A 24,975-nucleotide genomic window follows, 5' to 3' on the forward strand; every position below is an offset into this window, starting at 1 on the left:
ACAGTTGACCCATTACCCAGCTCACTGGTTTACCCAGGCTGGGACCTTAGACTAGGAGGAGTCAGTGGAGCATCCAGTTCCTCGTCGTTTTTTGTTTTGTTTTTCTTTTTCTCTCGAGTTAGGAGAGGGAGGCATCTGCGAGAAGACTGACAAAAACAAGTGGGAGAACCTTCCATGACCTTAGCCAGAACAGGAGCCCTGACAGCGGAGAGGGAATAGCGTGGGACCAGCGACGCGCCAGCTTCCGGTTATTCAGGAGAGGAAGAGGCGGGTCGCGAGCGGTACGCCGGAGCCAACGTGTAGCAACGGGAAAGCACGTGCTCAAGAGCCAATAGGGCGCGGGGCGCGGGGCCCGCCCCCCGGGGCGGCAGAGGAGCGGTGCGCTGCGGCGGCGGTATGGCGGGCGGGGCCCGCGAGGTACTCACGCTGCAGTTGGGACACTTCGCGGGTTTCGTCGGGGCACACTGGTGGAACCAGCAGGTCAGACTACGAGTGACGGCCCGGCGCTCCCTACGGAAGGTACATGGCGATGCCCCTCCTTCTCACTCCACTCAGCCCTCTGCACTCTGCAGGATGCTGCGCTGGGACATAGGACCGAAGACGACTCGTCACCTGGGGAGCTGTGCCCCGACGTCCTGTACCGAGCGGGCAGGACGCTGCATGGCCAGGAAACCTATACGCCACGACTCATCCTCATGGATCTGAAAGGTGAGGCAATGGCGGAGCTCAGCCAAGTTTTCCCGTTTTGCTTGTGAGGCCCTAGCATTGGTTCACTTTAGAACCCGCACAGGGGACAAGCCCCCAGAGGACACCGGAAGAGCAGACTGTTCAACTCTGGAATGGGCAGAGCCACGGCTACCAGCAGGATGGAGTCCAGATTCCCCATCCATCTAGCGTCTATCAAGTATGCTTTAAAAAGCCAAGTGCAGTACTTGGCGCGGTTGGGCACGTCTTTAATCCCGGCAGAGGCAGGTAGATCTCTGCGTACAAGGCCAACCTGGTTTACATAGTTGATAAGGGTACGTAGGAAGACTTCATCTCAAAAGCCAAACAAGAAGTTTTGCCAAGTGCTACCACACATCACCTGACAGGTGATCAGGTTGTCTGAGGGAGATGATGCTCTAGGCTTTGACCTTGTCTTTCATCTCTGTGCAGGCAGTCTGAATTCACTAAAGGAAGAAGGTGGCCTCTACAAGGACCGGCAGCTAGAGGCTGCAGTAGCATGGTGTGTGTCTGATGTAGGAAGCGGGGAGGGCCAGAGCACGAGCATAAAGGCTGGAGAGAGCATCAAACGGACATTTTTTTCACTTCATCTCCACTCTTTTTCAGGCAAGGGAAGCTCACCACACACAGAGAAGAAAAATACCCAAAGAACCCTAACCTCCAGGACCTTCTGAGTGCAGAGGTGATGGGGTCACTGCCCTAAACCTTGAAACCTACCACAGGCAAAGTAGTAAGGCAGAAAAGGAGGCATCTAGCCACTATAAATAGCTTAGAAACATTCGATTTTGGAAAAAGCACCTTTGGCTCTAAACGGGCAGGAACCTATAATCTGGCTTAGAGGCTAAGTAAGAATCCTCGCCTCTCTTTCAAAGGACCCTGAGCTGAGTTCCCAATGCCCCTTTCAGGCATCTCAAAACAACCTGTGACCAGTTCCTGGGGACCTCACCATTTTCTGGCTTTTGGCAAGTGGTGCACATCAAATCCACAGGGGCACACACATAACACATAAGAAAAAAACACAGTAGAGGAGAACTTCCTAGAACTAAATGTCATTTTTCTCACCCCTCCCAGGGAGTGCTGAACACTGATGGTGTCTGGAGGACCAAACCTATCCAAAATGGCAAAGGTGAGATGTCCCTTGATGCTGGAGACTAAACAGAGCAGGGACTCTGGGGAAGGCACAGCTCATCTGCTCTTTCTTCAGGCTGCCCACTAGTACATCCCTGGTACAAATCCAAAACCATTTCTCATACAGAGAACAGCATCAGAGTCTGGTCAGACTTCCTCAGAGTGCATCTCCATCCGCGGAGCATCTGTGTGATTCAGAAGTACAACCATGATGGGTATGGGGACTCCATCTCACCTGCTCTCCTCCAAAACAGCAGACTGGGGAGTTAAGGACAGGACTGGGGTTTTATCACGGTGATTTTTGGTAGTGAAACAGGTCGCCTGGAGGCTTTTGGACAAGGGGAGAGTATCCTGAAGGAGCCCAGGTACCTGGAGGAGCTGGAGGACAGACTACATTTCTACGTGGAAGAATGTGACTACTTGCAGGTAGCTATGTGACAATGCAGATGCTAGGGTAGACGCTCGTCTCATGTTCCAGTCTGCATTCTGTTGACCTTCTCTCTGCAGGGCTTCCAGATACTGTGTGACCTGCACGATGGCTTCTCTGGAGTAGGCGCTAAAACTGCAGAGCTACTGCAAGACGAGTATTCAGGACGAGGAGTAATAACGTGGGGTCTACTCCCTGCTCCCTACAGTCTTGGGGTGAGTGGAAGCTGGAAGAAAAGCAGCAGGGTTGGTGGGAAGGAGATGACCCCACTGAGGAAGTTATGTGGAGCAACCCATTCTCATTTCTTTTACCAGGAGCCCCAGAAAAATATCTATCGTCTCCTAAACACAGCATTTGGTCTGGTGCACCTGACTGGGTACAGCTCTTTTGTCTGTCCCTTATCCCTGGGAGGACACCTGGGCCTGCGACCCAAGCCACCTGTCAACTTCCCTTACCTACACTATGACGTAAGGCTCAAAGCTCAATTTATGTCAGGCTCTATTTACTACGCCTCTGCTTCTCTCACCCCTACCTCCCGGCCATGTATATGTGTTGCTAGGGATCGAACCTAGCACCCAACACATACTCAGGAATCATTTTTAACACCAAGTTGGGTTCCCACCTTAAACCTGACCTCTTAGCACCTTCTGTTTATCCGGCCACAGAACGAACAGCCTTACTTCATTCCTTAGATCTCTGCCCTTGATGTGTTTTTCCACACCCGAAAGACCCAGTGTCCCCTTCTGTCCCACTTGACAGGCCACTCTGCCCTTCCACTGTAGCGCCATTCTTGCTACAGCCCTGGACACAGTCACAGCTCCCTTCCGCCTGCGTTCCTCCATGGTTCCCATGGCTCATTTGGCTGATCTGCTAAGTTTCTCCGGGAAAAAGGTAAGAAGCTTTCTGAGGGCCTGGCCAGAGCCCAGGGAAGGCTCTGTGACCTGACGCCTCCTGGTCTGCAGGTGGTAACGGCAGAAGCAGTCATCCCCTTCCCACTGGATCCAGACCAATCCCTTCCTGACATCCTGGGACAGCTTGGAGGAGCCATCCCATGGACCCCACTCTCTGCTTGCGGGGATTCTGCTGGAAGGCGGTGCTTTGCCCAGTCAGTGGTGCTCAGGGGTATAGACAGAACAAGTCACACCAGGTAAAGACCGGGTTGTTAGAGGTCTTTGTTCCTGACAGTACACTTTCTTTCGACTGCCATCACTGCCTCACATTAATACAAGCTCTGGACTGACCCAGCTTCCAGTCCAAGGGTGTAAGAATTCTTAGCTCCCATTCATACAGCCAAGTATATGTGGGTTTGCCTTTGTTCTGGCAGTAAGCTCAACCCAGGGACACCTCTGCCTTCGGCTCTCCATGCGTGTGCCTCTGGAGAAGAAGTCTTGGCCCAGTATTTACAGCAGCAGCACCCTAGAGTCTTAAGGTCGGTTTGGCACTTGCCCTTTCCCCAGGCTGCCAGCGGCCTCTGTGGCTCCGCTCTCTGAGTTACCACTGTCTGCCTGCAGCTCATCGCATCTGCTGCTGACCCCCTGCAGAGTGGCTCCTCCTTACCCACACCTCTTCTCCAGCTTCAGTCACAAGGGGCTGGCCCTGGATGGCGCAGGTAGGACACTTGAGCCACACAAGAGCAGTTTTACTCTTTGTCTTTGAATGAAAAGTGCTATCCGGAGAGTTCACAGTTGAGCGTTCCTCCACCCGACCACAGCCCCTCTAGGGTGCTGGCGTACTAGGGCGACGACACACATACTTAACTGTTTTCTTTACAGTCTACCAAGTCCCCGAGTAGACTCCGGCTCACTTAGCAACCCTCTTCTCTCCCTCTACAGCAGTGCAGAGCATCCCTGTGTTTGGAGCCTTGCGCTCATCTTCATCCTTGTACCACACCCTGGGAGACTTGGCTGAAGAGCTTGCCAGACTTGACCTGCGGCGCTGGGCGAGCTTCATGGACGCTGGGGTAGAGCAGGACGACATGGAGGAGCTGCTGCAGGACTTGCACAGCCTGGCCCAGTGTTACCAGGAGGGTAACAGCCTTTCAAACTGATGTTCCAGGGAAAGGGATTGGGGAGATAATTTGTAATAAAAGCTGCCGGGTGCAAGAACCCAGTGTGTTAGGATTGCTGCAAGACAGCGAGTTCACAAAAGAGCCAAGCCCCATTATCCACTATTTACAGAATGTGTTTTTAAGGTCTTCACTGAAGTCCCTGAGAGAGACACAGGCCGCAGAGCCATCTCCCAACTGGCTCTGTCAAGGTTCAAGGTCTCTATGAGTCAAGTACAACCACCCTTGTACAGAGGGCTGTTGGGTTGGGCCCAGGGTTTCATTCATCCAGCTCTTCTTCAGACAGCAGGTCCCCACGGTCAGAGAGCTGGTCTGCATTGCTGGTGCTGGTGGCATCATCCTCATCCTCAGAGCTGGCCTCACAGGCTGTGTGGAAGAGCTGCACGAGTTCTCGGAAACGGTGGGAAACCTAGCAAAGGAAGAGGGTTGGGCTCGCGGGTCCAGTCTGCTTACAGTGAACTTGGCACCCACTTACTATACAGAGCAAGACCAAGGGTTATTATGTCTTCTGTAGAAACAGGCAAATGCTACAAACTAACAGTCCTCTCTGGTAACAAAGCTAGAACCTTTTTTGCCAGAAGGTGATACACACCTTCAATTTCGAGCAATCAGGAGGATTCCTGAGTTCAAGGCCAGCCTGATCTACATTATTCAAGGGCAGCCAGGGACTTAGTGAAAATCATCTCCAAAGAAAACAACAACAGGCCAAGCCTTTCTTCAGGCCAAACTTTAAAAGAACCAATTATTGCCTTAAAAGTTCCTTATGACTGTAAACCCCATTGGCCCCATCCTCCCACCTTTGTTCCCCATCACCCTACGACCTGCCCGGCCTCACCTCAACAGGGGCCGTGTTCCCTATCACCCTATGACCTGCCCGGCCTCACCTCAACAGGGGCCGTGTTCCCCATCACCCTATGACCCGCCTGGCCTCACCTCAACAGGGGTCTTGTTCCCTAGTTGCCGAGAGATGCTGCTGAAGGTGTGGGGCTGTGCGCCCTGTTCCTGGCACATGGTGAGAATCACTCGGTCGGCCTCCCTGTAAGCCAGGCAGCATAGTTAGGTCTGAGGATCGCTGTGGACCTGTTATACTCTTTGCAAACACAGCTTGTCTTTACCTACCTTGTCCACAATACCACCTTCTCCCCAGTGGAGCTGACTTTGCTGTTGTTGGCACAGACAGTAGCTTCTGAGGCTTTTGGCAGACCCCCCTCTGGACCTTTGCCTTGTGTTCCGCTGTCTTCAGCTATGACCCCTCTGGCAGCTTTGGGAGTGATCTCTGAGGCACCAACTCCTGATGAAGTTGCACAGATAGGAGCCACCATATGGGCTGTCTTTGCCTCCACTGGGCTCTCAAGTAGCCAGCTCTGAGTACAGACTTTCCCATATATATGTCTTCTCCCTGTGTCTCTAGTCCTTGAGGAAACAGGACTTGGGAGGGAAGCGGGGATCTCCACAGTGCTTGGCAGTTTCTCAGTTTCTGTTGCATCTGGGAGCGGCAAAATAGTCTCTGAATTAGCAGAAGCCTTCATGTCCTCACCCTCTTCAGGAAGTGTGGTGGATGTACCAAGGCAGCAGACAACTTCAGGCCCAGCCTGGTCTCTCCTGACAGAGGAGAGTTCAACTCCAGTCTGAGGAGGAAGCCCGGGAGTCTCTGGTGAGCAGAGGGTTGAGCCCTCCAAGGGTCGCTCCACGAGAGTCACTTCTGCAGAGCACAGCACGGCACTCCCTACTGTCGACCCTGCTTAGGAGGAACATGGGGATCAGGGGATACACTGAAAACCACAGCCACTGGGGAGCTACTGGAGCAAAGACTGGGGGAAGTGGAGATGGAGTCACTAAGCAAAGGAGGGAGCTAATGGGGAGGAGAAGACTTCAGGAATTTTGAGACAATTTAGCCCTGGCTGTCCTGGAATTCATTCTGTAGACCAAGCTGGCCTAAAACAAAGACGTGCCTGCCCCTGCATCTCACGTGCAGGGAATAAAAGTGTGCGCCACCACTGCCTGGCATTTTAACAAAATCTTTTAACTACATGAGAAGGAAGGGAAAAGGGATCTCCATGGTCTTCATGAACCTGGAAAGGTGTTTCAGCTCGGCATCAGTTTCCTGTAGTGAGCACAGCTTGGAGTCAGGCGGCTTACCTGGAGTGGGGGTCTCCCCCTTTCTGGTGGTCCTGCCAGGCCTAATTTGGGTCACATCAGTACTCTCCTGCTCCTCCAGGGCTTCCTCTTCCAACATGTCCTTGCCTTGTCCTCCTTCCTTAGTTCCAGGCATAGTACTTGCCTCTTGGAGGGGGCTACTACCCACCAACTCCAGAGGCTCCTTGCTCTTGTAAGATTTGCTGTCACAAACCTGCAAGGGTGACTCTCTGAGTTAACAATGTCTGATCTTCACTTACGAGGACTGACAATAAGTCACTCTAGTCTGTTTTGCTCACAGGTTCTTAACTGCTGAGCAGTCTCTCCAGCCACTCGTTTTTTTGAGGCAGGGTCTCTGTGTAGCTCTGGCTGCCTGGAACATGCTATACAGGGTCTTATTTCCCAGTTTCTTGTCTATGTCTATAAAGTGCTATGATTACAAGCATGGACCACCATGTTCAAATCAAAGACTCTCTTTAAAAACTTGCAAAATGTAACTGTAGTGCTATGGGACAATGGTCTTGTACTTTGTAAAGATTTGTCACTTGTATTTTAATAAAACGCTGATTGGCCAGTAGCCAGACAGGAAGTATAGGCGGGGCGACAAGAACAGGAGAGTTCTCGGAAGAGGAGTCAGTCTGCAGCTGTCACCCAGACACAGAGGAAGCAAGATGAGAATGCCTGGTTGATAAAGGTATCAAGCCATGTGGCTAACACAAACAAAAATTATGGTTTAAGATATAAGAGTTAATAAGACTGGTTGTTCATTTCCTGGCAGCCCAGACCCGAATAATCACACAGAAACTATATTAATTCTAACACTGCTTGACCGATGGCTTATGCATAAATTCCTAGCTAGCACTTACATCTTAAATTAACCCATCTCTATTATTTTATGTATTGCCACAAGGCTGTGGCTTACCAGGTAAAATTCCGGTGTCTGTCTCCTTCAGCAGTTACATGGCATCTCTTTTTTTGACTCTGCCTACTTTTTCTCTCAATCTCTGTTCTGATTTCCCACCTGGCTATACTCTGCTAAGCCATTAGCCCAAATAACTTGATGATGTGGGATGTCCTTCTGTCTATGTGTTACTCTTATTGGTTAATGAATAAAGTTGCTTTGACCTACAGCAGGGCAGAATATAGCCAGGCTATATGTCTTTGAGTTTGAAGCCAGCCTCATCTACATAGTGAGTACGAAGACAGCCTGGGCCATGTGGAGAGACCTTATCTCAAAAACAAAAACAAAACAAACAAAACCAAATACACAAGTAACAAGAAAGGAGCATCTGCATAGTATGGCCTAGGCAGTTCCAGCACACCAAGCACCTGCCTCACCTTGCTGCTGCAATGACAATTTCTCCTCTTGCTTTTCTTCAGCTTAGAATCAGGACCTCCCTCATGGCAGGAACAGGAGCAGTCCTTGGCCACTTCAGGCCAGTCAGTCTCCTACAAGATACCCCAGCCTGATTAGCTGCCAGGTATTTTCAGAACCAAGAAACAGCTGCGTCGAGAGGCCGTAGTTATGAATGTCCCTCCCACTCTTTTTCTGATGTACACCCAATCACCCTGGAGGTCACTGAGACAATCTCGACTCCAGCCTGTTGTGAATCCTGAAAGAACCCACAATGATCCAAAGAAAGCAGCAGACATAGCTCAGACTTTGAGAAATGCACTGGAGATCTCCAAAGTGAGATCCAGATTACTGACTTTGTCTCCCTGTGTGTTCTCTAAATGGCTTTGTATAGTGACTCTTCACTTAATAAAGCCAAGACACACTTTTGATCTCAGCACTTGGGAGGCAGAGGCTCGTTCGAGGCCAGCATGGTCGATAGAGTGAGTTTGAGAACAGCTAGAGCTACAAAGAGAAACCCTGTCTCAGAAAAACAAAAACACAAAACAACAAAAAGGCCGTCTCTTTGGGCAAGTGAGATGACTCAGGTACAAAGGACCGCGTTGCCAGGCATGAGGACCTGAATTTAATCCCTGGTATCCAAATGTCCTCTGACCTTCACAAATGTTCAGTGGCAGATGTGTATGTAGCCCCCACTCTCTCCCACAAAGTATGTAAATGTAAATTTTTAAGCTTAAAAAAATGGCCTATGCCTTAATCCTAGCATGTGAATCTCTGACACTGAGGTCAACCTTGGTTTACATAATTCCAAGGCCAGGGTTACATAGAGTCTATTCCAAATAATCATCATCATCTTTAAAAATAGACTAATTTGGAGGCTGAAGAAGTAGTTCAATAGTAAGGGCAATTATGTATTGCTCTTGCATAGTACTTGACTTCAGGAGACCCCATATCAGGAGGTGCATAAACAACCTTTACCCCAGGTCCAGATCATACACCTTCTTCAGATCTCTGGGCACCTGAACTCCACAGATATATTTCTAAACACACATTTTTCTCTAAAACTAATACATCTAATTTTTTTTACTATATTATATGTACACACATGCTCATCATACCACATGTATGGAGATCAGAGAACAGCCTGACCATATGAGTCTGGTGAACAACTCTCCAGTCATCAGGCTTGGGGTCACGGCTCGCTCTGGTACTGACTGTGAGCAGACTCTAGAGCTTAAACTAAGCCACCTACGTCAGTGTCCCAGCACAAACACCCGACAAAGTCACTCTGGCATTAGCTTCTCTTGGCTCTTTAGTCACATAAATAAAACTTTCCTCAGGATTACTATGAAAATTACACGAACTAATTAATAATCCACATGCTGCCACATAGTAACACAACTGCTACGTTTATCGTTAGAGGGTTCTATTTCCTTCCATGGGCAAAACTGAAAAATTAAAACCCAAAGGTAAGAAAAAGGGTAGCACTGAGCTAGGGAGAAAAGAATGAACTACAATCCATTTCGTTTTGTTTCCTTTTCTGAGATAGGGTTTCACCATATAGCTAGCCCAGGCGAGCTTTGAACTTGCACAATACCCCTGCCTCGGACTCTAAGTGTTGAAATTATAAGTACGTGGCATCATGCATCATCTAATGAAGTCTCGTAGGTTCTCCACAGCAGCCTCACCTTTGGGTTGCTCCCCATGAGCATCTCCAACCTTAATACTGTGAGCTATCCTATATATAACATGGATATATGCAGAATTTAATCCAAAGTTTGATTCATGAAAAGCAGGTATTTCCCAAAACCATTTATACCTTATCATGATTCTGGACCCCAATCTCCTTTCTCCTCTTGCTCTTTGAGGCTGTGGACACCTTAGCAGGTTCCTCTTCCTCTTCTACATCAGGGAGGATCACTTCTTCAAAGCCATCAAACTAAACAAAAATTGGTGGTACTAGGCAGACTGGCCACACCCTCCCGCAGACAGCCTCCCCTTGGCAGCCTCAGGCCTGTACCTCATACTCTTTCTCTTCGGTCCAGTTGATCTCTTCAAAGTCACCCATCCGGCTAGCTGCTGGGCGCAGATGGTCAAAAAAGATGGAGAACTCATCCTGTAGGTGGTCATGGCCTTTGAGGAGCTGCCACATCTGTGTCTTAAGCTGAGGAAAGTTGGGAAGGCCAAGAAGACATCTGGAGAGTCTTCCTAGACTGCAGTCAAACCAATCCCAAATGTACCCATAGTCTGCCTTCTACAGGCAGCAAAGTTTTTTTAAAAAGTATCTTATTTTTAGATTACAAGGATTTATTTGTTATTTGTTTGGTGTGTGTGTCTGTGTGTGGATGTATGCATGCTACAGGACACCTGTGGGAGTCAAAGGACTGGACTCCCAAGGATCAAACTCAGATCTTATGGCTTAGCAGTCAGTTCTCACAGGAGCCCCAGGGATTGAATTTATCGTCAGGTGTTTTGTGATATTTTGATTGCATCCTGATACTCCCGAGACTGACAATAAAGTCTGTTTTGAATCAGAGGGCAGAACTAGCTACTAACTGACCAAAATTAATCTTTGATGTTTTGGAGGACTGAGGACAGATGATGGGAAGTAAAGGGCAAGGCTTAGAGAGGGTCGAGGCCTTTCTGAATGGAGGAACGAGAAAGATATAGGAGGTAACTGGTTGCTTCTCTGTTGCTTCGCTGGACATTCAGGTTATTAGCCCAATATCAAACTCCCAATTTTTATCCACAAAGAATAAAGGCATCAGACGGGCTCGGCAGCACACAACCTCACCACCTAAGCCAGCTCATTGGTACATACTAATTTTTTTAGAGACAGGCTTTCTTTGTGTACTCCTGGTTGTCCTGGAACTTTCTCTGTAGACCAGGCTGGGCTGGGACTCACAGAGATCCACCTGCCTCTGCCTCCTGCTCGCTGAGATTAAAGGTGTGCGCCACTGCTTTGATAGCGAAAAATTCTAAAGCATTTCCCTGCTTGCTTGCTACAGGGGTGGGAGTTGGGTGGAGAGGAAGTATAATGATCATAAATACAATTCCCAATGACAGGACTTTCCATTCCTGCCTTATTGGTCTCTTGAAGAAACAAATGAGGAGTCCAAAACCTTCCTCAACCACCCACTTTCTTCCTAACCCCTTCTAGTGTACTGATGGCTACAGAGGACCAGTCAGGCTCTGGAGTTCAGGAGCCATTCTTCCATGACCCTGGGCTTGTAGCGAAGTAGGAAACACTTTTTCTGCCTTAGTTTATACTCCAGAGGGAAAAGACACATTAGGCAGACAGAGAAAGTGCAATAAAAAGGAAGGAGGCCAAGGGGGCTAGAGAGGGCCTAGCAGTTAAGAGGACCTACTGCTTTTGCAAAGGACCCAGGCTAGGTTCCCAGGACAAGATAGTAGCTCACAACCATCTGTAACTCAACTTCCAATAAGTCCAATGTCCTCTTCTAGCCTCTACAGGCACCAGGCTGGCATGCGGTACACATGTATACATGCACATAAAACACCCATACACATAAATAAATAGGCAGACGGAGTACCTCAGTGGTGTCCTGAGGAAGGCAATCTGCACAGCCTTGCAGGACCTTGATAATCTTCTGGTGCTGGGAGGGGTTCTCTGCAAAGCAGATCTCCAGCTGCCGAAGAAATCTACGACTCTTCTCAAAAGCCTGCTGCTCCTCAAACTACCAAACGGAAGGAAGATGAGAAAGAATCAGTATGCAGCTGGATCAGAACTTGAAGGCCCTGAGAAGAACTAAACAATGGGCCAGAGGCTCAGGTTATGACTGAATTCTATTTAAAATCCTGGCTGGGCAGTGGTGGTGCACGACTTTAATCCAGCACTCAGGAGGCAGAGGCAGGAGGATGTCTGTGAGTCTGAGGCCAGCCTGGTCTATAAGAGCTAGTTCCAGGACAGGCTCCAAAGCTACAGAGAAACCCGGTCTCGAAAAAAAAAAAAAAATTTAAAAGTATTTAAAATCTTAACAGTCAATTGTAGGATCCTAAAAATTACCAACCTGTGAAATTAAGAAACAACTCAACAGATAAGCATCTCTTGCATAATAGTAGGAGACTATTCTAAGAGGGGGCTGGAGAGATGGCTCAGAGGTTAAGGGCACTGACTGATCTTTCAGAGGTCCTTAGTTCAATTCCCAGCAACCACATGGTGGTTCACAACCTCTACAATGAGATCTGGTGCCCTCTTCTGGCATGCAATCATACATGGAGGCAGCACACTGTATTGTATACATAATAAATAAAATCTTAAAAAAAAAAAAGAGGATTCTAAGATCAAGGTCAGCGTGGGGTACACAATGAGAATTGTCTCAACAAATAAGTAAAGGAGATAACTATATCTTAAGTTGTTTTGTATTTATGTTACAAATAATAAAATCAAATACTCAAACTCAGTGGAACTTCAGAGTTTAAAAATTTTTTTTTTTTTAGTAAATCTCTATTTATTCATAAAGTATACAGTATTCAGCCTGCGTGCATGCTCAGACGCCGGAAGAGGGCACCAAATCTCATTCTAGAGCCACCATGTGGTTACTGGGAATTGAACTCAGGACCTCTGGAAGAACAGCCAGTGCTCTCAACCTCAGAGACATCTGTCTAGCCCTGAAAATTACTTTTGCACATACATTCATTGAATCATCACAATGATGCCAGAACGAAGGTGGACATTTTATTCACAATTAACCATCAAATGATCACAAACCTATCAGAATGCTGTGATAATTCCCACCTACTGGAACAAGAAGTCTAGACTGACTTCTCCTGTGCCTTCCTTCTCCCTCCCTCCCTGTCTCTGTCCACCCCCCTTCTGTCTCCTTTCAAGAACAAGGACAAGTAGGAGTGGCCATGCCCAATCTGCCATTCCTCCCATTTCAACTCTTAGGCTTCAAATTTTTGCTTTAATTAATTATTTTTTTTTAAGGCAGGAATTCATTGTGTCCCCCAGGATATTGAAAAAATATGAATCCTAGGCTGGCCATGAAGCAGCAGCAGTCCTTCCGCCTCAGTTTCCTGTGTGCTGTCTTTTCTACTCCAGTGTTCTATGAAGTATCACCATAAAGGGTTATGTATTATATATGTGACTATTTTTATAATCTATATATTTTACAGACATTATTCATGAAAATGAAATCTCTTAGAAGGCAGAAATCTTATTTTTTTTAACTACTACAGTCATAGTATCAATGTGTTTGCCTGACACTCAACAAATATTTAGTAAAAGCAAGAGCTGGGACATAGTGGGACACACCTTTTAATGCCAGCACTTGAGAGGCGGAGGCAGGAGGACCTCTGCGAGGTCAAGGCTAACCTGGTCTACACTGTGCGTTCTGGGCCAGCCAAGGATACACAGAGACTCTGTCTCAAAAAAAAAGGGGGGAAAAAATCCAAAAATATACTTTTCTCCCGTGAGGAGAGAGGGAAGATATGACTGACGGAGGTCTCTACTGGAGCCACAGAAAACACACTGTAAACAGATGGAAGGGCAGAACTGGGAAGAGAAAGACCTGAGAAGACTTTGTGAAATGGGGTGAGGGTGAGCTGAAAGAATCAGAAGACTGGAACTATCTGACTCGGCTGTATTCAAGCCCTGTCTGCCTCTGACCTAGAGTTTGCTGTGCAGTCTTTGTGTATCTACTTACTAGTCCACAGGACAGGGCTTGTTCAGGAAGCAGGAAAGCAGCAAAGTCCTTCAAGAGCTGAGGCCAGTCTTGGAGTAGGGTTTGCAAGCTTTTGTATAGATCCACAGCAGTCTGCCTCTGGGTACTTGACTCAAATTCATAGATGACCTGCAGGAAATCTTCATACTTGCCAGGGACATGCTGGAGAGCTTCTCGCACCTACATACAAGACTTCCAATAGTCAACATCCTTTCCTTGGGCCTCCAGAACATGCAAGAGCACAGGAGAAAGAGTTACGGTCACAGTTCTAAGAGTTATCCTTCAGAGGCTCTCCCTGACCTGAGGCTGACAAAGGACACAGAACAAGCAGCAATGCAGACTTGCTTTTTTCTGAGGGGCAACTGAACAACCTGTATTTTCTTGAGATCAGAGTCACAAAACTAAGGATTGCTAAGACTGCCTTCATGACATGAGCCCCAAATATAACCTAATAAGAGGAATTTTTAGATTCTAATACAGGTCATACCAGGTACATTAATAACCCGAACTTAGAATGTTAAAAATAACAGACAGCACAGCAACAACAGCAGCGGCAGCAGCTGACCGCTCTGCCGGGGATTAACTGAGAAGCAGCTACTCGGGGTAGCAGGAGACAACAAAAGACCAGGGTGGACAATCCCGAGATTAGCACACCAGGCTACATACTACCTGCCACTCTTTTCACTAAATGCTCACTAACGGTAACATGTCAACCCAATCTGTGAACTCACAACGTGGCACTGTGGCTAGCAGTATCACCATTCCCCTAATCCCTGGTTGAAAGAGATTGGGTAGAGGATGGGGCACTGACAACGATCCCAAACACGGCTGAATTCTAGATGCCCTTGCGGGTCTCTAAGAGAACTAACTCTGTGGCATATGCAAGCAAATAAGGCAGACACAAAACCTATTGTGCATGGGGGAAAAACCTTAGTTCTGACTGTGCTGGATCAGGCCAGTCCATGCTAGACTAAACGACCTGCTGCTTCCTGCTGAACGACCCCCTTAGTCACATTTCCAGTTCAAAACATCTTCCTCCAAAGCAGCAACAGCCACATACACACAGACAGGCATTAAAAACTAAAAAATTAGCTGTTTGCCTACCCTGGTGAGGTAAGCCTGTGCAAAGGCCAGGTCCTTCTGTTCCCTGAGGGGGTCCCGATCAAGAATGTCCTCATCATACAGCAACAACAGCTTGGAGGTGTCCTTGCTGGCCCGAGCCCGACTCCCCCGTTTGTTTCGAGCTCGATGACGGCTTCGGTTTCTTCTAGCAGTTTTGATGTTGTCTCCTTGGAGTACATATGAAAAAGACTCTTTCTCAATCCCTATAACTATGCAACCCACCACAGTACACTGATCCCATACAGTTATGCACAACTTGAAAAAAGAATAGCCAGAAAATAGAAGACAAAACAATCCTGCCTCCTTGCAAACCCAGCTTGCAACAAAAACTGCAAAGTGATGGGGAGGCCAGAATACACTGAGGACTGCAGCAGGAAAACCCAGTCCCATGCCAGTTTACAGTTACATTACAATGGAGAGAGGCAGTGTAACAACAGAACATTGCCTGAGCTATGAGTAAGACCCTGCCTCAGAGGAGAGAAAAGAAGTTTAAGGAGTAAACATGAAAGCCAAACAGTTCATAACTTCAAGAACAGAGGAGGCAAGAACCACAGATAAAACAGAGGGACTTTTTGTAAATGAAGTGTGAAAGAGATTCTAACTTTGTGTCTTTTGTGTTTCAAAGGCACCAGCCTATTCGGTTTGGGGAAGGAAAGCTGCTGGAGAGAGAAAGACTCCTCCCGGCTACTGGGTGACTCTGTAAGCGGCACACTACACACACTGCCCTCTGGGCACTGCAGCCAGGGAAACTTTTCCTGAGAGGGTCAGCTACACTCACCTGGTGGGGTTATGCTGGTCTCTACTTCTGGAGTAGTCTTGGGTGAGGCCAAGGTGGAAGGGGCCTTCTCAGCAGCATCTCCAACTGCTCCATCATTCACTTCATCCTCTTTCTGCAAGGCTTCCATCCCTTCTGCCTCCTCTTCCTCTTCTTCTTCTGGCTCAGAGTTCTCCTCCTGGGAGTTCTCTTCCTCAGACTCACCCTCCTGACTCATGCTCCTTTCAGAAGCCAGCCAAGTCAGCTTCTCCATTGTTTCCTAAATGCACCCAAAGACTGTTTCCAAGGGCTCCGAGCAGCTCACAGAGACTGAAGTACAGGAGCAGGGTCAGGAGGATCTAAGGTAAAGCAGGGCCACCACTCTGGATTGGAGAAGTCTGAGGGCACTGGGGACAGGGCCGGGCAGCACAACAGCCTTTGAGCTTGCTGGACTTCCTGAAGATGCTTTCCTCTAACATGACCCATACCTAGGAGGAGGTTTTTAACTTTCTCTCTCTCTCTCTCTCTCTCTCTCTCTCTCTTTCTCTCTCTCTCTCTCTTTCTATTGTTGTTCGTTGCTTCCTTTCTGCAGGTTTGGGGATAGAATCAGGACCTTGCACATGACAACTGCATGCTCTATATTACATACCTATTCCTCTAGTTCTTAAGAGTTATTTAAATTTTGCTTTGTATTGTGAGATGGGGTTTCTTTGTGTAGCCTTGGCTGTCCAAGAACTAGTTCTGCACACCAGGCCGGCCTGAAATTCAGAGACCCACCTTTCTGCCTCCCAAGTGATGGTACTATCAGAAGGGCCCAGCAAAACTTTTTTTTCATCATTACATTATTATAAGTAAAAGAGTTTTGCCTGCATGTATATCTGAGTACTACATGCCAACAAAGGCTTGAAGAGGGCACACAATCCTCTGAGACTGAAGATGCTGTAGATTGTGAGAAGCCAGGTGGGTGATAGGACTCACATCAGGATCTTATGGAAAAGCAACAAGTGTTCTTTTGTTCTGGTTGGTTGTTTTAGACAGGAATTCTCTGTGTAGAACAGGCAGTACTGGGATTCACGCTGTCCATCAGGTGACCGTGAACTCATCTACCTGCCTCTAACCCTGAGGGCTGTGATTAGAGACCTGCAATACGATTGTCAGCCACAGAAACTGTTTGGGAAGCCATCTTTTCCCCACCACGGGTTTCTTTGTTTGTTTGTCTGTTTTTGGTTTTTTTTTTAAATCTCATTTATTTATGTCTGTATACATACGCTAGGGGTCCATGCATGCTGTAGAACCCATGGGGGGGCACAGAGAATCAGTTATAGAAATCTTTTCTCCTTACACCATGTGACCCCAGGGAAAGCACTCCAGCCATCAAGGTTGGCAACAGGTGTCGTTTTACCTACAGTCTCCGTGCTATGGGCTTTGCTGTTAGTTTGTCTGGCATTTAAAGTATGCTCAAGGAGTCAATGAGATGAGTCAACAGATACAGACAACAGCTCTCAAGCCTGATATCCTGAGCTCAATTCCTGGGCCCCACATGATGGAAGGAGAAACCGCCTCCTCCTGGGCCTCTGACCTCTATGCATATGCCATGTTATGCGCATACCCAAATAAATAAAAGAATAAATGCAAAAGTAGAAAAATAAAATATGCTCAAGTGATTCAAACTGACAATGAAATGAGCACAACCCAAAGAGACTGTCCCGTTTGTTTCCACTTCACAAGTCTCTCAATTATGTCCCATAATGCATGCACAAGTCAAAGGACACTTTATGACTATAACATACAAAAGAACATTCTACTGAGTCCACATATACTTGCAACTACTCTGGCTCTTACCTGGAGCTCTGGGACAGACAGCACAGACTCCTCAGAAGCTGATGACAGTTCATCTTCTTCATCTTGAGTGAGGTCATCAAAGTCATCCTCCTCTTCTTCCTCGGGCCCATCTTTCTCTCCTCCAGTGTCTGGTCCTGCTGGGGTCCCCACAGACTGACCCTCTGCACTGGCTGCATCCTCAGGCTTCCCTGGAGGACTGCTAAGCATCATGTCCTGCTCCATGGAGGACGGTAATCCTTTGCTCCCAACTCCACTTGTACGCCCATCATCGGGCAGGTCTTGGGACATGGAAAGGGATTTGGCGGGTTGAGTCTCCTCCTTCTTTTGCAGGACAGTGTCTTTTCTCATCTCTAGAGCACTATTCAGCTTCTCTTCAGGGCAGCCACTGTCTGCTTCGAGAGAGCATTCTTCTTTCACTTTCTCCCCAAAGTCCTGCTCAGGGAAGTTAACAGAGATTTCCTCCACACAATCCTCAGCTTCTATCTTTACCATTTCTTCTAGATCCTTCGATGCACAGTTCAGAGATTCCTGAAGACTCAGAGACAAGGGCTCTAATGCCTGTGCAACCTCTTCTGTTTTCACACCCGTCCAGGCACTCGATTCAGACGATGAGCCCTGGCTTTCTGCACCTGATGAAAGACACCATGGCCGAGGCTCCTCTTTGGAGAAGACAGCAGCACAGAGGGGAGTTAGTTCCTGGGGTTTCAATGTGGAGTCAGGGTTTTGAGGAGCATTTTTTCCATCAGCAATACCCAAGTTCACTTTAGCCTTATCTTCAGGAATAGATGGGACAGGAAGAGTCAGAGGATTGCCAGAAACAATTAAGGGTGAGATGGAGGAGGCCACGAGCGGTTGGTTTAACGGGCAGGGAAAGGAAGAGTTAACCAGGAGAGTGGTGATAGGAATGGTCTGCGGACTTGGGGCCACGGCTGCACTAACGGGCTGGATAACGTTACAGCCACTGGCTAGGCCTACAACCTTCACTGTGGCGGCAGGAACCGTGAAGATGACAGGCGTGGAGTGGATGATGGGGGCAGGTTTCACACAAGGAGAAACCTTGGCCGCTTTTCTTCTTGTGGGCTTCCGCCTCACATACGGCTTTCGAAATTTCGAGGGGGCAAGCGAGGGTAGCATTATCTTGGGCACAGAACAAGAAGGCAGTGGTGGCTGAGACTCAGACAGGGGGAAGCTGGTCCTGGCTTCAGGACCTGAAGGTACAGCAGGCTGTGCTGCAGAAGACTCAAAAGTATCTTCTCCGCTGACTCCCACTGGAGGGAAACCAGGAAGTGTCTGTAAGACAGTGGTTGTCTGCATCAGATGAGGAATCTGGACCACTCTATTGCTTGGAGGGACTTTTGATTGAGTTGGCCAGGTTGATATTTTCCCAGGATTGAACACGGGTTGAACACAAGGGCTGGGTTGGATGAGAAGGGGCTTCTGGACCAATGGCCGCTTCTGTCGCCAAGCCTTTCTGGAAAAACGCTTGGAACCTGGCTTCAATTTGAGTACCACACCCTTGGGCATCAGCAATGGGTACTGAGTTGTACTCCCCAATTCAAGGCCGGCCTTCTCCAAGTGCTGCTCTGCGCTGCCCTCTGTGGCTGTGGTCACATTTGCTCCTTCTGCAGCGCCTTCAGCTATGTTCCGAAGTTCATCCTGAATGGACTGCAGACTGGCCTAAGGGAACGGAAACACTGTGCTCTAGCACATGTCAGAATCTAGGGGAAAGAAAAATTACCTTTCTGGACTCTAAGGATTAGTAGAAGACAGTCCCGAGAAGCGTTTCTCCGTGCATCTGTTCTAGGAAAACCACATCCCAAGTGTATGACCTTCCCTGAATTTTATGTCAGAAATTATCATCTAACTCCTACAGGAACTTTTAGGGACTTCTGCCTCATGCAGACCTTGAAGGATGGCCAGACCTTTAACCAGAATGGGAGCCGGTGTTCCTCCTTCTCAATGGGTGGTTTCCACTGATGTGGCTGGATCTCTTCACAGCACCTCATGAGAACTGGCAGCTGTTTGGTCTTCTTATAAAACTAAGCAAGAAATCACAAATTTTAAGTGATATTTGTTCAGACTGGGAAATGGTGGGGGGGGCTGGTTATTTGACACACACAGGGATGAATCAGTAATAAATGTTGAATATTTGTGTATTTCAAACAATATACCTCTAATTAATGAAAGTTTCACAAATATTAAATATATAAATGTAAATGTCCATCCTGATTATCACCAAGACTCAAAACTATCTCAGCGCTTAGAGGAGAGCTAAGGGGATCACGGGGACTTCCAGTCTAGCCTGGTCTACAAAGTGAGTTGCAGGACAACTAGAGCTGTTACTCAAAAATCCCTGTCTGGAAACAAACAAAAAGACTCAAATTATCTTCCCCAAGGATACCCCTTGGAGGGAGACGTCGAAATGTAGGGGACATAGAAAAGGAAGTCAATAATCTTATTAAACATTTGCTCGAGCACACAGCCCTTCCCCTCCTCTAAAACAGAAGTGACTTTCACCAAGGAAGAGTGGTGAGCGGAAAAGACACTGCGAACCAGGCACGATAGGGCAATCTGTAACCCCAGAGGGAAAGGAAGAGGAGGAGACACTGTGACTGTTTCAATTGCAAAGTCAATGGCTGGAGGTGCTGGCGCGCACCTTTAATCCCAGCACTTGGGAGGCAAAGGCAGGCAGATCTCAGTAAGTTCTAGACCAACCTGGTCTGCACAGCCAGCTCCAGGACAGTCAGAACTACACAGATAGATTCCTGTCTCAAACAAATAAACAAATAAGTGATAAAAAGAATAAATGGGACAGGCAGCTGGCCTGAGCACGAGAAAATGAGTTCATAAGTGCATAGCTACAAGGAAGAACAGACTTCTCAACTTGTCCTCTGACCTCGTGTGTGCATGTGTGCACTGTCGCATGTGCATGCCCTTACCAAAATAAGTAAGTGTGATTAAAAAAAAAAATCAATCAATCAAGGGGCTGACAGATAGTTCAGCAGTCAAACGTGCTTACTGCTCCTTCCACGGACCTGGATTCAGTTCCAAAAACCCACACTGGGTGGCTAACACCCATCTGTAACTATAGTTCATAGATCCAATGTCCTCTTCTGACCCCCACGGACACCTGAACACATATGGTGCACATACACGCAGGCACACACAAATATACATATAAAACGACAAATCTTAAACACACACACATACACAAATTTTAAGTATATCAGTAAGTAAGGTGAGTTGGGGAAGTGGTTTATTGATTCCTCCACTCCTAGCACTGAAGGAAGAAAAAGAAGGAAGGAAAGAGGGAGGCCAAAAAGAGAAAGGAAGGAAGGAGGGCAGGAATCCAAGACTGAGATTAATAAGTCAGTTATAAACCTGCTGTGTAATGAAGGGGTAATCACATCACCTTCCAACAACGTGGGCAACGAGAAAAAGGGATTAAACACTTCCACAACTAAAGCCTCGAAAAAGTTTCTTGGCTCTTTAAACTACTTAAATCTTTTTTCTGTTTGCTTTCTTATTTTTCTCTTTTTAACAGGATAATGTATGGAGCCGTGGACAGACCCAGACTCTCCGTGCTTAGGTATACAGCAGCACACCTGGCTTACTGACTCCTGAAGTATACTCGGCATAACCCTGACATCAATGTCTAAATGAAAAGGAGCACCGGAAGCTGCAGAGTTGGCTCAGTGGTTAAGAGCAGGTTCTGTTCTCATAGAGAACCCCAAACTGAGTTCCCAGCACACCGCTGTCAGCCAGGCGGAAAGGAATCCCTCTGTATAGCCCTGGCTGTCCTAGAGCATGCAATAGAGTTCAAGCTGGTCTAGATAGAACTTACTGAGATCTGCCCGCCTTTGCCTCCCAAGTGCTGGGATTAAATGTGTGCGCCAGCACCTCCAGCCAGCCATTGACTTTGGAAATGAAACCATCACAGTCTCCTTCTTCCTCTTCCCCTGGGACTACAGCTGTGTCAGGTGGCTCACAACTGCACACGACTGCAGCTTAAGGGGATCTGAACCATTGCACACGACTGCATGCACCCACACACAGAAACATGCTTAATTAAAAAACAAAAGCAGCACTGCGGAGAAGGTTTACAAATGCAATACTGTCTACCTGTAGAAGGTCAGAGTAAGGGAGATACAAGAGGGCTAGAAGGATCCAGGACATGTGGAATCCTTTGGCCTGCATAATTTCTTACTCAGGGAAATATCCAAAAGAGAAGCTAAGATGAAGGTACTCCAGAGCAAATTAATGGATGAATGTCTTACAAGTCCCCTTTAGGAGGGACTTCACTGCCTTCACCGACAGCTGAGAGGAGGAGAAGGGGCTGGGTGCTCCTCTGCAGGAGGCACGGGGGAGCTTGCAGGAAACACTCACTTTAATCACGTTGTTAGGAGCTCTGTTCTGGTTGAGGTTCTTGATTCTCACCGTCAGCTGGTGAGCGGTCTTACAAGTTACAAGGTACTTGCTGATTAGAGGTTTAGGAAACTCAGTGCCTTCGAAGTGCTTCAGTCCTAAAGCTAGCAGACTGAGAGAGAAGCAAAGATACAACCTAACTTCACAGACCTTTCTTCAAAAGAGCTCTCCAAACCGCTCATGCTTCACGAGCGCCTTTTACACCTTCAGATATTTACAGAGTACTGAGTACTTTAAAAGCAAACACGATGGGAACAGTGGCATAGGGAAGACCCTAGATTACTCCCACAGCACTGTTAAAATAAAATTGCTTTAAAGTTCTTTGCACATACATCCTTGGTGAGCTCTTGGGATAACACAGAAGAACGGAAAGCCAGTGAAAGCCAGTGGCACACTCTCAACGTCCCGAGGCTGAGGCAGGAGATGCCATGCTCTGACCAGCCTGGGTCCAGGGCACAACCCTGTATCAAGTAAACAAGGGCTCTCATGGAACTCGCCGGACCGAACTCTAGTGCCCCCAGTTTGGTTTCAAAGATAACATAATCAGGGCCAGTGACACAGCACTAGCCAAGCACAAAGGATCACATTTCAAAATAATAACAAAAAGAGCATAACATCTCACACAGCAAGCTGCTACAGGCATGGTGGCACACTCCTGCAACCTCAACCCTTCTGAGAGGCTGAGGCAGGACCACTGCTTTAAGCTGGAGGCTAGTCCAGGCAACACAATAACACTGTTGTTTTCTTCCCCAAACAAACAAGAACAAAACAAACCTAAAAAAAAAGCAAAGGAGGAAAACCTCACTACAAATTAAAAAAAAAAAAAAAAAAAAAACCAAAAACCTGCCCTTAAGATTTTAGAGCCAAGAGGGTTCAAAGTTCAAGGTCAGCCTCACTGACAGAGCTTTTTTCAAATAAGACACTGGGTGCTTGAGGGCCTCCCTCAGACAATAATAATAAATGACTCAGAGGATTAAATGATAATTTGAAATCTTTGTGCTTTCTCTTTGTCGTTTTGGTTTGTTGGTTTTCTTTTTCTTTTTCTTTTCTTTCAAGACATGGTTTCTCTGTGTAGCCCTGGATGTCCTGGAACTTGCTCTTTGCAGACCAGGCCGGCCTCGAACTCACAGAGATAGGGCTGCCTCTGCCTCCCAAGTGCTAGTATTAAGGGCATAAGCTACCACCCCCAGGCAAGTCCTTGTGTTTTTGAAAAAGCAAATTACAAAATTACTTAAATTACTTAAGCTCTATCAGAATTCCAGGAGGGAGCTAAGGCAGTAACTCAGAGTACCCAGCACACACGAAGACCTGAGGGGAATTTAACACCCAGCACCACATATACTAGGCTAAAAGGCTCACAGCTGTATTTTGACTTATTAGGAGGAGGAGGAGGAGGGTCAGAACTCAAACTCCAATGGGGTAAAATGAACAAGGACCACTGTCTTTGGGAGGGAGGAAAACAGTTTAAAAACTTTTACTTTGAGCATTTCCTTTTAGTACTACTATAAGATTGGCTTTCCAATAAACAAAAGTTTAAACAACGTTTTTAAGTACTTCAAAAATGTGTGGCAGGGCTGGAGAGAGGGGTCATCCGGGGCTCAGATCACAGCACCACATGGTGACTCACAACAGGGCAGAGAACTCCAGTTCCAGGGGATCCAGCAAAACTCTTTGTTGGTCTCTGTGGCTGTTATGCACGTGGTGCACAGATATGGTATACAAGCACGCAAAACACCCATTACATAAAAGGAAATAATAATAATAATAATAATAACAAAAAATTGGGCCACATCTCCGGCCAAAGACATGGCTGAAACTCTGTCCACCTACACGGCTTTCCTTGGTCACATCTACTTTCGCCTATGCTTTTCACAGCAACCATCTTTCTCTTTCCCTAATGTATTCTTTTGATCCTCACAGTAAACTTACTTGTCCTCAGCCTTGGTAAAGATGATCTTATCCCGAGGATTATTTGCCTTCAGTGAACATATTGGAAGGAGCTCTGGATACATGAAAACCTTGTTTGTGGCCAGGATCCAAGCCACTTGCTTCGGCAAACAGGGAAACTCACTGGCTGTAGGAAAAGATGATGTGTGGTAAGCACCGTCCAAGGACGAGAGCTCCACAAAGGGTAGAAATCCATTTCAGCATTCAAGCAGAGATCGTCTTCTCTGCCTTGAACCCCCCACCCCCCTAAGTTTTCAGCCATTTCAACCTAACATATGCCTAACAGGAGCTAAACCATGTTGATTCCCTTGTCCTTTCTCGTGTGGAACACGTTATCCCCTGAGACAGGAAGATAAGGCCCCTAGCAGTGCCCACGTATATTGTTATCCTCAGACATCATTTTACGCTTTCTCTCTTAAAAAAACACAAACTATAAATATTCTGTATACTGCATCCCTAACAATTACACATAAAATATTACTAAAGATTCTCATCTCTCACTGCAAACCAAAACCTGAAGCTAAAAGCCAGGCAGTGCTGGCACACGCCTTTAATCCCAGCAATTGGGAGGCAGAGGCAGGAGGATCTCTCTGATTTCCAGGCCAGCCTGGTCTACAAAGTGAGTTCCAGGACAACCAGGGCTGATACACAGAGAAACCATCTATCAAAAAAAAAATCACAAAACCAAACCAACCCAAAACAAAATAACAAGCATGCATCTCGTACCAGTCTTCTTGACCGTTTTAAGAGGACTGCAGTCGAGGCTGACATGTGTGAAGTCTTCGATGAGCTGCATAGCTCCCATCCAGTTACAGGGTTGGAACAAGGTCTGAAACTTGGGGTTAAACTGCTGGTGAAGGGCGATGGAGTTCTCTGCAAAGGTTCCCAGCTCTTTCTGAGGATAAAGGTCAGAAAGGAGATCTGAGAGGACTCCAGAGGCAGGGAAAAATCTCTCTTAAGTGATAGCATTCCATTACGACTTCTCTGTCTTCACCCTCAGCTATTCAGGGACTGGACCTACAGTCATCTGTCATACTTTAGTTTTAAGTCTCACTCTGAGCATTCTGCAGTCTTGCGACGCATGTTCTCCTTCCAAGTAAGAATCTAATTCAGCAGCAAGGCTATTGAGAAGTATGCTCAAAGCCCTGGAATTTAAATTCAGCGCTGGGAAATGGGGTGTATTAGATTCACACACACATAAACACACACGCACACACACACACACACATTTTGTGTTTGAGAATCTCACTCTGTAGTCCCTGAGCCTTGAAATCATGGTCCTCGTTTCTCCTTCACCAAAGTGCTAGAAATACAGGGGACTACCACACCCGCCTCCTGGTTTTAGAAAGTTGTTCAGCAGTTAAA

The 24,975-nt window shown here is 47.2% G+C and overlaps 2 protein-coding genes across 10 annotated transcripts in view; one reads left to right on the forward strand and one right to left on the reverse strand.

Moving 5' to 3' along the window:
• Window positions 1–330: 330 nt before the first annotated feature.
• Window positions 331–4,383, forward strand: Msto1 (misato mitochondrial distribution and morphology regulator 1). Its single transcript, XM_048454962.3, has 14 exons — window positions 331–480; window positions 573–708; window positions 1,156–1,225; window positions 1,330–1,405; window positions 1,795–1,849; window positions 1,979–2,066; window positions 2,160–2,277; window positions 2,359–2,493; window positions 2,593–2,745; window positions 3,038–3,169; window positions 3,241–3,425; window positions 3,603–3,707; window positions 3,790–3,887; window positions 4,111–4,383. The coding sequence occupies exons 1-14, from the start codon at window positions 397–399 to the stop codon at window positions 4,323–4,325; spliced, it is 1,650 nt and encodes a 549-aa protein (XP_048310919.1). The 5' UTR covers window positions 331–396; the 3' UTR covers window positions 4,326–4,383.
• The window catches only part of Gon4l (gon-4 like), a 61,094-nt gene continuing 39,549 nt past the window's right edge, over window positions 3,431–24,975 (reverse strand). For 6 of the 9 annotated variants that reach the window (XM_048454898.3, XM_048454878.3, XM_087897358.1 and 3 more), the window contains exons 16-31: window positions 24,337–24,505; window positions 23,593–23,737; window positions 21,625–21,775; window positions 19,161–19,277; window positions 17,239–18,915; window positions 15,421–15,676; window positions 14,625–14,809; window positions 13,503–13,700; window positions 11,388–11,531; window positions 9,854–9,997; window positions 9,653–9,772; window positions 7,818–7,928; window positions 6,483–6,693; window positions 5,463–6,084; window positions 5,277–5,379; window positions 3,913–4,752 (exon numbers count right to left, since the gene is read on the reverse strand). In XM_048454898.3, coding sequence (XP_048310855.3) covers window positions 4,603–4,752; window positions 5,277–5,379; window positions 5,463–6,084; window positions 6,483–6,693; window positions 7,818–7,928; window positions 9,653–9,772; window positions 9,854–9,997; window positions 11,388–11,531; window positions 13,503–13,700; window positions 14,625–14,809; window positions 15,421–15,676; window positions 17,239–18,915; window positions 19,161–19,277; window positions 21,625–21,775; window positions 23,593–23,737; window positions 24,337–24,505 — 4,503 coding nt within the window. In that variant the 3' untranslated portion in view covers window positions 3,913–4,602. Of the gene's footprint in view, window positions 4,753–5,276; window positions 5,380–5,462; window positions 6,085–6,482; window positions 6,694–7,817; window positions 7,929–9,652; window positions 9,773–9,853; window positions 9,998–11,387; window positions 11,532–13,502; window positions 13,701–14,624; window positions 14,810–15,420; window positions 15,677–17,238; window positions 18,916–19,160; window positions 19,278–21,624; window positions 21,776–23,592; window positions 23,738–24,336; window positions 24,506–24,975 lie in introns of all 9 variants that reach the window. The other 3 variants (XM_085678135.2, XM_085678133.2, XM_048454939.3) reach the window with 2 other exon arrangements.

Source organism: Myodes glareolus, chromosome 17 (genome assembly GCF_982192425.1).
Source record: "Myodes glareolus chromosome 17, mMyoGla1.1, whole genome shotgun sequence".
NCBI classification, from domain to species: domain Eukaryota; kingdom Metazoa; phylum Chordata; class Mammalia; order Rodentia; family Cricetidae; genus Myodes; species Myodes glareolus.